The 13,761-nt window shown below is 55.4% G+C and overlaps 2 protein-coding genes across 6 annotated transcripts in view; both read left to right on the top strand.

Annotated features, from left to right (window-relative positions):
* Positions 1–2,246, top strand: part of LOC311602637 (UPF0739 protein C1orf74 homolog) — a 121,103-nt gene extending 118,857 nt beyond the window's left edge. The window contains exons 3-4 of the transcript XR_014780805.1: positions 41–194; positions 852–2,246. The gene's annotated coding sequence lies outside the window, so the exon portion shown is untranslated. The remainder of the gene's footprint in view (positions 1–40; positions 195–851) is intronic.
* Positions 2,247–6,041: 3,795 nt separating this feature from the next.
* Positions 6,042–13,761, top strand: part of LAMB3 (laminin subunit beta 3) — a 51,274-nt gene continuing 43,554 nt past the window's right edge. Inside the window, exons 1-2 of one of the 5 annotated variants that reach the window (XM_084790828.1) lie at positions 6,042–6,339; positions 7,663–7,843. In XM_084790828.1, coding sequence (XP_084646954.1) covers positions 7,726–7,843 — 118 coding nt within the window. In that variant the 5' untranslated portion in view covers positions 6,042–6,339; positions 7,663–7,725. Of the gene's footprint in view, positions 6,360–7,662; positions 7,844–11,231; positions 11,484–13,761 lie in introns of those variants that run through there. The other 4 variants (XM_084790827.1, XM_084790830.1, XM_084790829.1 and 1 more) reach the window with 4 other exon arrangements.

The raw sequence follows: 13,761 nt of genomic DNA, 5'->3' as shown, positions 1-13,761 counted from the left end.
ACCACTGAGTTACGTCCTCAGCCCTGTTCTGTTACTGCAGGAAAATACAGCTGCTGCTTCCTGAAGCTCTTGATTGAGGGAACGACTTGGATTTACAGTGCCAGGAAGCAAACATGTGTGTTCCAGAGGGCAGAGATATGGGCTTCTCCCTGCTGCTGGCTCAGCTCTTGGCCTGGCACCTCGTATGGCCCATGGTAAGGGTGCCACCGTGACATTGAGGCCCTGCGCCCTCTGGCATGTGAAGGACATATCCCACAAGAAGGCGACCAGGTCAGGGACAACCGGGAAGCTGGAAGTGGGTGAAGATCCCCATTGCATTTGAGGTTGCTGGGTTCTTCAATAAAAAAGGCAGGAGGCTCAGTGCAATTGGAACCTCAGAGAAGCAGCGAGCACTGTAATACAGATGCGTCTCATGTGATATTCGGGGCTCAGCTGTGTGGCCGACACGCTCGTCCTTTAGCTAAGACCCAGGCTTCCGTGTTTCCCGTGTTTGCTGGCAATGTGAGTTACAAGAGGACCCATGGCCTCTCACTGGAGACATTGCCCACACAAAAGACAGGTGTGACACGGTGGTCACAAACATAAATACACACGGACCACTGAACAATACCAGCTGACAGGGACGTGGTTTTCTGAGCAAATGACAGGAAAACGAGAGTCAGTGGAAGAATTGCAGGGCAGAGGCAGCTTCGGCCGAAGGCAATGATTTTAGGTTCCTCCATTTCTACCCCCATGCCCAGTCTAGATGAAGGGGGGGCTGGCTCCCCGCTACGGTCTTTGACACAGCAGCGGGTACTTAGGAGTCTGGCTTTCCTTTCTGTTCACGCTCATTGGTTCCCGTGTTTACCCAGGAAGTGTGTCAAGGGCTCTGCTGACATCATGAGCCTCTCTCAGCCCGGAAACAAGACTTAAAAAGGAGAGCTCAGATCTTACAAAATCCACAGCCTTCTGGAAAACCCGCAGCACAAACTGTGAGCCTGGGGAAGTCCGTGTAAAGCAGCAGGTGGTGAGGGGGAGGACGCAGCAGAGGAGACGTGTGACCCTGAACACGGATCACGCTCCCTCCACAGATCTCTCTTCTGCCACAGCTGATCATGCCACTGAAACATGAAAACACGCAGAAGCACAGAGAGACAGAGGCCTTTACGCCACGCCTCCATCTTCTCTCTGAGGACCTCTGCCTTCGCTTGAGTTGAGTTGGTTTTGTGTATGTTTGTCCCTGCTCCAGCAGCTAACAGGACCTCACAAGCAGTCCCAAAAGTTATTATAAAAACAAACAAACAAACAAACAAAAACAACCTCAGAGAATAAAACCAGGCAGAGACTCAGCAGCCCTGGGAGTATGGAGGCTCCAGAAAAGAGAGGTCCCCTCTGCTGCTCAGACACACCAGGTCAGAGAGAGTTCGACCTTGGTTCAGTCTTTCTCATTTGATTCTGCTTATATGATCTCTTGAAAACCATAAAACCAACATTTGTCATGGTCACACTTGTCCCTCTCCTTCTGAGCTTGTAAACATTCCCAGCCCTGCATCTACCCTTTGCCTGGTCCTGTCCCGGAAGGCCGGAAGCTAAGGCCTTCCCCTCAGCCCTGTTCCCAGGGAGACCTTCCTGGTGGCCTTTCTGCCCTCTGGTTCAGTCTGGAAGGACTGTTGGAGCACGAGGAACACGGTTTTGGGGTCCCTGTTGGCAGCTGGCTAGGATGGGTGTGCGGTTTTGCCCCCTGCAATGGCTGCGGGCCCAAGTGTGGCATCTGAAGGACGCAGACCCAGGCCACTTTGGGATGGACTCCGCATGGTTCCCACTACAGAAGATGGCTTCTGTGCACACCACAGTGTCTGACATCACCCAGCTCGTGAGCACCAATCTCCTCCCCGCAGGACATGAAGCTTACTTTCCCCCTCTCCTCCCTCCTCTCGCTCTACCTGAGGTTTTAAGCTATTGTCCTAAGTTTCCAGTTCCGAGAACAGAGCTCCCTAGGGTTGAGGTGTCTTCAGTGTTCCCCACCCTCTCTAGAGAGCTCTTAAAACCGATGATTTCCAGAGGCTGGATGGTTCAGGGGTTAGTGCACATCAAGTTTTGTGGAGCACCCAGTTCCATTCCCAGCACCCATGCTGGGCAGATCACAGCTGCCAGTAACTCCAGCTGCAGGAGATCTTGCCCCCCTCTTACATGCCTGCATACACTTAATTGAAAATTTAAAAAAATCAATCTTAGAAAGATAAAACAACAACAATAACAAAACCATTGCCCACCTTCAGACTGTTGAGTCTTGGAGCGACGCCTGGGTTGGCCCTTGAGTGGTGTGATATTTTCAGTTCATCAAGTAACTCTAGGGGGGTAGCCTCAGTGAGAGCCAGTGCAACCCAGCCCCTTTAGTTACAGGTGATCAAAGCAGCCCTTGGAGGGGCTTGGCCAGGGCCTCTCTCTGGGTGCTGCTGACTGAACCCTGGGCCTGTGCATGCTAAGCGCATGTTCTGCCACTGCCCTACCCTCTGGCTCCTAACTTTCCGAGGTTGGAGCAGCCGGGCGGAGCCAGGGCAAGTCTGTGCATAGACCTGTTTGCAGCCACCGGTGCGGCTTGAGGTGCTAAGCACTACAGGGTGCTACTTCCAGACAGCCCAGGCGTACCCCGCTCCTTCCTCCTCAGACCCAGGGGCTTTCCTCCTCCATACTCAGCCCTTCATGACAGGTTAGACATTGGGGGCCTGAGCTTGTCTCCTGCAGGCCTTCACGGGTCATATTCAAGCTCAAAGTCCTGTGGGCGGCCTTCTGTAGTACGGGCAGCAGGTCTCCAGGTGCCAGTGGCTTATGTATGCTGCACCATGCTGTCCCTTCCCCAGCTACACAGAGCTGCCAGAGTGACTACGTGCTGCCCTTCAGAAAAGTGTCCAGCTGTCCCCTTAATGGGACTGGGCCACGGCCAGACACAGCCCTCTCTGTGTGGGGAGTCCATGGTCAGAGTTCAAAGGGGTAGACTTAGCTGATTCCCCAAAGTCAACAGCTGAACGGAGAGCAGGCTGAAGGGTCTGTGTGACAATGGGCCAACGACTGGCTGCAGGACACTGGGGATATTGGAGAGGATGGACATGACAGGAGGATGGACATGACAGGAGGATGGACATGGCAGGAGGATGGACATGGCAGGAGGATGGACATGACAGGAGGATGGACATGACAGGAGGATGGACATGACAGGAGGATGGACATGACAGGAGGATGGACATGACAGGAGGATGGACATGGCAGGAGGATGGACATGGCAGGAGGATGGGCATGACAGGAGGATGGACATGACAGGAGGATGGACATGGCAGGAGGATGAACATGACAGGAGGATGGACATGACAGGAGGATGGACATGACAGGAGGATGGACATGACAGGAGGATGGACATGACAGGAGGATGGACATGACAGGAGGATGGACATGACAGGAGGATGGACATGGCAGGAGGATGGACATGACAGGAGGATGGGCATGACAGGAGGATGGACATGGCAGGAGGATGGACATGACAGGAGGATGGACATGACAGGAGGATGGACATGACAGGAGGATGGACATGACAGGAGGATGGACATGACAGGAGGATGGACATGGCAGGAGGATGGACATGGCAGGAGGATGGGCATGACAGGAGGATGGGCATGACAGGAGGATGGACATGACAGGAGGATGGACATGGCAGGAGGATGAACATGACAGGAGGATGGACATGACAGGAGGATGGACATGACAGGAGGATGGACATGACAGGAGGATGGACATGGCAGGAGGATGGACATGGCAGGAGGATGGACATGGCAGGAGGATGGACATGACAGGAGGATGGACATGACAGGAGGATGGACATGACAGGAGGATGGACATGACAGGAGGATGGACATGACAGGAGGATGGACATGACAGGAGGATGGACATGACAGGAGGATGGACATGACAGGAGGATGGACATGGCAGGAGGATGGACATGGCAGGAGGATGGGCATGACAGGAGGATGGACATGGCAGGAGGATGGACATGACAGGAGGATGGACATGACAGGAGGATGGACATGACAGGAGGATGGACATGGCAGGAGGATGGACATGGCAGGAGGATGGACATGACAGGAGGATGGACATGACAGGAGGATGGACATGACAGGAGGATGGACATGGCAGGAGGATGGACATGGCAGGAGGATGGACATGACAGGAGGATGGACATGACAGGAGGATGGACATGACAGGAGGATGGACATGACAGGAGGATGGGCATGACAGGAGGATGGGCATGACAGGAGGATGGGCATGACAGGAGGATGGACATGACAGGAGGATGGGCATGACAGGAGGATGGACATGGCAGGAGGATGGACATGGCAGGAGGATGGACATGACAGGAGGATGGACATGACAGAAGGATGGACATGACAGGAGGATGGGCACGACAGGAGGATGGACACGACAGGAGGATGGACACGACAGGAGGATGGACATGGCAGGAGGATGGACATGGCAGGAGGATGGACATGGCAGGAGGATGGACATGACAGGAGGATGGACATGACAGGAGGATGGACATGGCAGGAGGATGGACATGGCAGGAGGATGGACATGACAGGAGGATGGACATGACAGGAGGATGGACATGACAGGAGGATGGACATGACAGGAGGATGGACATGACAGGAGGATGGACATGGCAGGAGGATGGACATGGCAGGAGGATGGGCATGACAGGAGGATGGACATGACAGGAGGATGGACATGGCAGGAGGATGAACATGACAGGAGGATGGACATGACAGGAGGATGGACATGACAGGAGGATGGACATGACAGGAGGATGGACATGACAGGAGGATGGACATGACAGGAGGATGGACATGACAGGAGGATGGACATGGCAGGAGGATGGACATGACAGGAGGATGGGCATGACAGGAGGATGGACATGGCAGGAGGATGGACATGACAGGAGGATGGACATGACAGGAGGATGGACATGACAGGAGGATGGACATGACAGGAGGATGGACATGACAGGAGGATGGACATGGCAGGAGGATGGACATGGCAGGAGGATGGGCATGACAGGAGGATGGGCATGACAGGAGGATGGACATGACAGGAGGATGGACATGGCAGGAGGATGAACATGACAGGAGGATGGACATGACAGGAGGATGGACATGACAGGAGGATGGACATGACAGGAGGATGGACATGGCAGGAGGATGGACATGGCAGGAGGATGGACATGGCAGGAGGATGGACATGACAGGAGGATGGACATGACAGGAGGATGGACATGACAGGAGGATGGACATGACAGGAGGATGGACATGACAGGAGGATGGACATGACAGGAGGATGGACATGACAGGAGGATGGACATGACAGGAGGATGGACATGGCAGGAGGATGGACATGGCAGGAGGATGGGCATGACAGGAGGATGGACATGGCAGGAGGATGGACATGACAGGAGGATGGACATGACAGGAGGATGGACATGACAGGAGGATGGACATGGCAGGAGGATGGACATGGCAGGAGGATGGACATGACAGGAGGATGGACATGACAGGAGGATGGACATGACAGGAGGATGGACATGGCAGGAGGATGGACATGGCAGGAGGATGGACATGACAGGAGGATGGACATGACAGGAGGATGGACATGACAGGAGGATGGACATGACAGGAGGATGGACATGACAGGAGGATGGGCATGACAGGAGGATGGGCATGACAGGAGGATGGACATGACAGGAGGATGGGCATGACAGGAGGATGGACATGGCAGGAGGATGGACATGGCAGGAGGATGGACATGACAGGAGGATGGACATGACAGAAGGATGGACATGACAGGAGGATGGGCACGACAGGAGGATGGGCATGACAGGAGTGTACAGTCATAGTCTAAGTCCTCTGGGAGCCAGCTAGGGGCCAGCATGTGTCACTTCACTTGCCCCCAACACCCACCCCAGGCTCCCAGTTTCCTTGGACTGAACCTTTCACAGTGGTGAGCCATTTGGAGGAGAGCTGAGACTCAGAGAGTAGCACAGGAGCCTGATGTCAAGGCATCCATCCTCCTCTGTCCTTCGGGGTGGGCGTGGGCCTTCTCAGCTAGATGCCTGCCTAGTCACCTGCTCTGTCTTCCTTCTCCCTCGCCTGCCCCTGACCTCATGAGCTCCTGGCTGGTGCAGGGGACCACAAGGCACGTAACTGGCAGCGACTTGCTGTGTGTGAGAAGCTGACAGTCGGGAAACCTGATGGTGTCTGTGATGAGACCACAGCAGCATCACCCAGGAGCCGCAGCCAACATGAGTGCTCCCAGCATGAGGTTGGAAATGAAGAGGAGAGGTGTGTGTGTGTGTGTGTGTGTGTGTGTGTGTGTGTGTGTGTGTGTGTGTGTGTGTGTGTTTTACAGAGGACAACCTTGGCTGCTGTTTTTTTTAGGTACAATTTACTTTGCCTTTTGAGATGGGTCTTTCACTGAACCAGGAACTCTCTGATCCAGCTGGGCTGGCCGGCAAGCCACCTCTTTCCGTCTTTTCAGTGCTGAGATTACCAATGTGTCCTACCTACCATGCCTGGCTTTCTTTTTAAACCATATGTTCTTAGGACCCAACATAGGCCTTCATTCTTGTATGGCAAGAACTTTTCTGACTGAGTCATCTCCCCTAATCCGAAAGACCATTTTGATCTACTGGCTCTTTTTTTTGGGGGGGGGGTCTTTTTGTTTGTTTTGGTTTTTTGTTTTGTTTTGTTTTGTTTTTTTAGACAGGGTTTCTCTGTGTAGACTTGGCTGTCCTGGACTTGCTTTGTAGACCAGGCTGGCCTCGAACTCACAGTGATCTGCCTGCCTCTGCCTCCTGAGTGCTGGGATTAAAGGCGTGAGCCACCACACCCAGCGACCAGTAGGCACAGGACACCTGAGGACCAGAGCATCAGCAAGGGTCGAGGGTTCTCGGGCCACATGGCAAACCATTGAAACTGGATCTTTTTATCTTAGAAGTAAGACCAGCCAAGTGTCTGTGCTGTGATGGGTGCTGAATGAGTTATTTCATGGGAGGAGCCCCAGGCCCTCTGAGGGCACAGCAAGTGTTAACTATGGTTATTGTAGACGGATCTCCTGGCTTCTCCAACACCTCAGAATCTAGCCAGCCTACATGGCTGGCCTCTAGGCAACCAGTCAGCTTGGGCAGATGACAGTGCAAGAGAAGAGAGGCTGTGGAGCAGTCCCCCCGTGCCAGGCAGGCCTCACAGTCTTGTTCCGTAACTGTCCCTACAGGAACTGCCTCTCATCCGTGCTTGCAACTTACAAGGACCCCACCCCCGCTTCTCCCCCCACTCCTGTGCCCTGACTGCTGTCTGGATAACTGGTGTGCAGGCCCCCTCCCCCCACTCCTGTGCCCTGACCGCTGTCTGGATAACTGGTGGGCAGGGCCACGCTAGGGTTAGTCACATTGTAAACTCTCAGAGACATTGCTAGAGCCCATCCTGCCTGACAGACAAGGATTCAGCCGTGACTCATTGTACTCCAGTGCTGCCGTGCCTACTCACCAGGTCCTCTGTGACCTGGCATCCCAGTGTCAGACCCGGAATCGTAGGCGTTTGTTCTAATCTTCCTCTTCCTTTCTTCCTTCCTTCTTCCCTCTCTTAGGGTTATTCATCCGTCAGATCCTAGCTGGTTTCCCTGGCAACCTGAGTGATTGAAGCCCAACAGATGGATCCAGGGACATGGACTTCCAGTGTCACTCATCAGACTCATTGCCAAGGGAGCCTGAGGAGCAGGCAAACGAGATGGCACGCCTATCAATATAGTGTCACTCTGGCAATCTGGAGTAGGTGTTTCAAAAAAGGGAGTCCCCTCCCCCACCCTCGCCACCTGCAATGCAGAACATTCATGTGGAGTGACCTGTTCTGGTGGCCACACACCTGGGCATCATGGCCTCTGAGGATGTGGGGAATGACCTGTTCTGGTGATCACACGCCTGGGCATCATGACCTCTGAGGACATGGGGAGTGACCTGTTCTGGTGACCACATGCCTGGGCATCATGGCCTCTGAGGACATGCGAAACAGGCCTGGGAGTCTCAGAAAATGGAGTGAACCATTTTCATATCAATATGAATCTGTTCTGCCAACATCAGGCTTCGTCCTACGAGGCGCCAAGTGCTTGGAGAAAAGTAATGAACAAAGTAGGCAGGGACCTGTGTCTTCAGACACAGTGCCCTTGTGGTAGGCACCAAATAAATATGACCAATAAGGAAATCCGGGGCCCGAGGCTGTAGCTCAGTCAGCAGAGTGCTTGCCTAGCATGCGTGAGCCCCCGAACTTGATCCCAGCACCATGTGAACAAGGAGTGTTCCTGTACGCCGTGCATGGCTGCAATCCCATCACATAAGAGGTAGAGCAGGAAAAGCAGATGTTCAAGGTCATCCTCAGCTACAGATCAAGTTCAAGGCCAGCTTAGGCTACATGTGACCTTGAGTAAATTACGTAGTTGGGCAAAAGTTGGTGCTGATTTAAAAAAAATGTTTTAAAAGAGAAAAGTTAGGAACCTATCTGCAACACAGAGCAGGTAAGGCTGGGAGCAGACACCAGACAGGGAGACTGGTTGTAATTTTAAATATGACAGTCAGAGAAAGCCTTTTCCGGACTTGGAGGAAAGGCTAGACAATGACCCAGGCAGTTTGCCGATGTCCAAGGCTTGAGCCCCGCAAGCCGCTGGAGCCGCTGGGGCAAAGGTTACCCGTCAGAAGCAGACCTGGCAGTGTGGAGGCTCTACTCCCGAGGCAGGGCAGCAGACGGGGGATATGAATTGAATTCTGACCACAGAACTGAGCTCTCCCTGGTTTTGGCCTTGAGAGGGAGGGAGCCTGACAGGACTTAGCACAGACCCCAGAGACCTCTGTGTTTGGCTTGGACTGTGGATCAGCATGGAGCCTGGTGCAGTGTGGGGCAGAGCCGTCCAGCTAGGAGGGCAGCTGGTAGGGGCTTGGGGTCTGGTTACTTTTGGATACAAAACCAGCAGAATTTGCTGATTGGCAGTCTCTGGTCTGGATGCAAAAAAATCAAAACCAAAACAACTAAACAAACAAAACAAACAAAATGAAACAACAACAACAACAACAACACTGTCCAGGATAACTTCAACTTCCTGAGTTCTATGAGGCCAGGCTCCAGGGCAGACCACCCCCTGAGGCAGGAGCTGACGGGCAGGGTCAGAGCAAGGCGGGCATGGAGAGGAGCTGAGGCATTCAGGCCACACCCCGGCTGCCCAGTAGCCCCAGTCAGACCCTCATGGAGCTCTGGGCTCTGGTGTTCTAAAGCCTGAATCAGGAGACCTGGGTTTTGGGGTGATACAAGTCCTGAAGAGGGGCGGCTCTTGTAGGGCTGCATAAGCAGCTTCTAGAACATTCCTGTGTGGGAGGCCTTTGCAGAGAAGCTGATGTTTGCCTCCTATGAAGCCAAACCTGGGACCTGCCCCAGCTTGCAAAGGCTGAGACACCACGGAATGCTTACTTACCTGGGCTTCTGGGCTCAGAAAAGTGTGTGTGTGTGGGGGGGGGAGTTTGTAGGCCCAGCCACTCAGAGTGAGGCCCATCCCGTATTCCTCCCTCTCCTCTGGGGTTGGGGCTGCCACTCCTAAGCTTTTCAGCAGGCTGAGCTAATTATTATTGAACCCTTTGTCACATCCTCTGGTGAAGGGGGGAATTTCCGGATGTCTGGACTTAGAGAAACATACCAAGAGCTTGATGTGTGTTCTCAAAGTGCCAGAGGTGACCCTTCTCTGTCAGACTGATGGGGGTTTCTCTGTGCCCCTGCAGGAAAATGAAGGAAGCTGTGTGTACTCACCCCATCCCCCCACTCCCCCACTCTCCCCCCTACCCCCACAGAGTTAACCAGACTCCATCAGAGTGTTGCCCTACCTCCTTGCTAAGCATAGGCCTCTAACCGCCTCCTTGAACATTTGCTAACTGCAGTATCCCTCCATCTGAGCTTGAGGTAAGTTTGAAACTTGGGGCAAGACCTGTCCAGTTCAGTCCACAGAATCTTCTACTTTTCCTTTAAGGGATCTTGGGCATGCCCCTGTCATTTAGAGGAAACCTTGACACACTGGAATAGGGCTTGCAGAGTCCAGGTTACAGCTGGGGGTGTAGCTCAGTGGTTAGTGCTGGACTAGCAGGCCCTGGGGTCCATGCCCAGCATGACAGAAACTGGGCATGGTGGTGCATACCTGTAATTCCTGCGCTTGGGAGGTGGAGGCAGGAGGATCAGAAAATCAAGGTGGCCTTTGGCTTTTTAATGGCTTTGAGGATAGCCTAGGGTATGTGAAACCCAACCGCAGGGAGAAAAAGTCTCCTTCAAATTGTGACATTGAGGCAAGAGAGTTCCAAAACAATGTCAGTGTCTTTAGGGCCAGGACAGGAACTGTGACCTTCCAGGTCTGCTGAGATGCCCTCTGACCTGACCTGGAAGGGGAAATGCCCTTGACCAACCGTTCTTCCTGGTCTGTTTCTGCACGTTAGTGGCTGCAACCCATGAGACCCCACAAAGGGGCTGGCCAGTATCTGGGGAAGCCTGCCTTGGCTTTCCCAGCCCAGCTACACCTCAGCCTTCTCCCACCTGTGGTCAGGTCTGTTTTCTGGCCCTACAGGCAGGCATTCCTGCCCAGGAGGGTGGGGCTCAGTAGCAGCTGGGACAGTGACTCACAGGCAGTTACCTGTCCAGGGCTCATTGCCAGCCCTGCTGAGGGTGCTTGAGGTTTAGGATGCAGGTTTCTCTGTCAGCTTCTTTGGGAGAATTGAGCTTTGTCCACTTCCTGAGCCTTTTAAGGACCCCCCAAACTTCCCAGGAACTCGGGATTTTCCACATTTTTCCTTTGGGATGGCCTGGTGCTTTCCAAGGTTCTGAATATTTGGGTCTCACACTGTCCAACCCAGTGGCATGCCCAAACCCATGCCGTCCACAGTCTGCCGAGTGTCCCCAGCCTGGTTGGTCTTCCTTCCAGGGTGGTCTGGGACTTAAGAGTAAGCTGGTGCATACAAGACTTGGAAAGGTGCCAACTCTAGTAACTTCGCCCTTCCCTACCCCCGGGACAACCCCTCTCTCTATCTCCAAAGCCCTTGCTCCTGCCTATTCCAGAACCTTCCAGACACCCAAGGGCAGGCAGCCTCCAAGACCAACCCACTTGCCTAGTCCTGTCCTGAGGGTGGGGGTGCGGTGACGTCAGATAGGCGTGGCGGCTGCCAGATTCCTGAGGCCGCCCTGTAGTGGGGCTACACCCAGCCAGTGAGTCTCCAGAGGTGAGGCTGTTGTTTAAAACGGGGGAGCCAAGAGAGGGGACCCCCACATTCCCAAGGAGCTCTCTGAGAGGGATCTGGAGAAAAGCAGGGGAGCGTAGGAGTTCGGGGTAGGTTTCTTGCCTTACCTGTCCTGTGGCGGGGATGGAGAAGGGCTGTGTCTCCTGGAACTGAGGTGAGGCCCGAGTGCAGGGCTCATGGTCTCCTCAGGAGCTCACATGAGTACACTTGGCTGCTTGAATTGCTTTTCGAGGCTGATAAGCACCTGGCGACTTAGAGGAAAGCAGCTAAAATCTGGGTTTAGCCCAAAGGCGGGAGGGACGGTCAGGTTGGACTCAGTTTCATTCTTGGTGGGTTGTCACCTGGAACAGCAGGGCAGAGGGTACCGGGGGAAAAAAATCAGAGATGCTTCCTGTCTTTGGTGGCCCTGAGTCCTCAGGCCGCGTCCCCCAGGTTGGGCTCCTGACTGCTCAGGGGAAGGGTTTTGAAGCATGGGGGTATAAAATGGTAGAAAGGCTGCCCGGCTCCTCTCTGCCTGCCCGCCCCCAGCTTTCCTAGGCTGCTTTGGGTGTCACTGGGCAGACCTGAGTCCTGTCCCAGGTGGAGGAAGAGTGGTGCCTGCCTCAGAGGGAGGTGGTGTGCTGTCTCCTGCACTGCTGCCCGCTGCTTTCGGTATCCCTGCGTATAACTGGAGACATTTTGAGTTGTTTTTGGTGTAGATGAAGTCTTCTCTCATTTTTCTTAAAACTGTCAGGCCCACCTCTCCCCACAGCACCCTACACTTCCCACAGCCCCTCACCTCTCCCCTACAGCACCCTACACTTCCCACCAGCCCCTCACCTCTCCCCACAGCACCCCACACTTTCCCACAGCCCCTCACCTCTCCCCACAGCACCCCACACTTCCCCACAGCCCCTCACCTCTCCCCACAGCACCCCCACTTCCCACAGCCCCTCACCTCTCCCCACAGCACCCCCACTTCCCACAGCCCCTCACCTCTCCCCACAGCACCCCCACACTTCCCCACAGCCCCTCACCTCTCCCCACAGCACCCCACACTTTCCCACAGCCCCTCACCTCTCCCCTACAGCACCCCACACTTCCCCACAGCCCCTCACCTCTCCCCACAGCACCCCCACTTCCCACAGCCCCTCACCTCTCCCCACAGCACCCCACACTTTCCCACAGCCCCTCACCTCTCCCCACAGCACCCCACACTTTCCCACAGCCCCTCACCTCTCCCCACAGCACCCCACACTTCCCCACAGCACCTCACCTCTCCCCTACAGCACCCACACTTCCCCACAGCCCCTCACCTCTCCCCTACAGCACCCCACACTTCCCACAGCCCCTCACCTCTCCCCTACAGCACCCACACTTCCCACAGCCCCTCACCTCTCCCCACAGCACCCCCACACTTCCCCACAGCCCCTCACCTCTCCCCTACAGCACCCCACACTTCCCACAGCCCCTCACCTCTCCCCTACAGCACCCCACACTTCCCACAGCCCCTCACCTCTCCCCACAGCACCCCCACACTTCCCCACAGCCCCTCACCTCTCCCCTACAGCACCCCACACTTCCCACAGCCCCTCACCTCTCCCCTACAGCACCCCACACTTCCCACAGCCCCTCACCTCTCCCCACAGCACCCCCACACTTCCCCACAGCCCCTCACCTCTCCCCTACAGCACCCCACACTTCCCACAGCCCCTCACCTCTCCCCACAGCACCCCCACACTTCCCCACAGCCCCTCACCTCTCCCCTACAGCACCCCACACTTCCCCACAGCCCCTCACCTCTCCCCTACAGCACCCCACACTTCCCACAGCACCTCACCTCTCCCCACAGCACCCCACACTTCCCACAGCCCCTCACCTCTCCCTACAGCACCCCACACTTCCCACCAGCCCCTCACCTCTCCCCTACAGCACCCACACTTCCCCACAGCCCCTCACCTCTCCCCTACAGCACCCCACACTTCCCACAGCCCCTCACCTCTTCCCATGGCACCCCACACTTCCCACAGCCCCTCACCTCTCCCCACAGCACCCCCACACTTCCCACAGCCCCTCACCTCTCCCCTACAGCACCCCACACTTCCCCACAGCACCTCACCTCTCCCCTACAGCACCCCACACTTCCCCACAGCCCCTCACCTCTTCCCACAGCACCCCACACTTCCCACAGCCCCTCACCTCTCCCCTACAGCACCCCACACTTCCCCACAGCCCCTCACCTCTTCCCACAGCACCCCACACTTCCCACAGCCCCTCACCTCTCCCCTACAGCACCCCACACTTCCCCACAGCCCCTCACCTCTTCCCACAGCACCCCACACTTCCCACAGCCCCTCACCTCTCCCCTACAGCACCCCACACTTCCCCACAGCCCCTCACCTCTCCCCACAGCACCCCACACTTCCCACAGCCCCTCACCTCTCCCCACAGCA

This window comes from Acomys minous (assembly GCF_964271855.1).
Source record: "Acomys minous genome assembly, chromosome: 1".
In the NCBI taxonomy this organism is placed as follows: domain Eukaryota; kingdom Metazoa; phylum Chordata; class Mammalia; order Rodentia; family Muridae; genus Acomys; species Acomys minous.
Note: the sequence above shows the minus strand (reverse complement) of the source record. Positions and strands in the feature narration are given on the sequence as shown.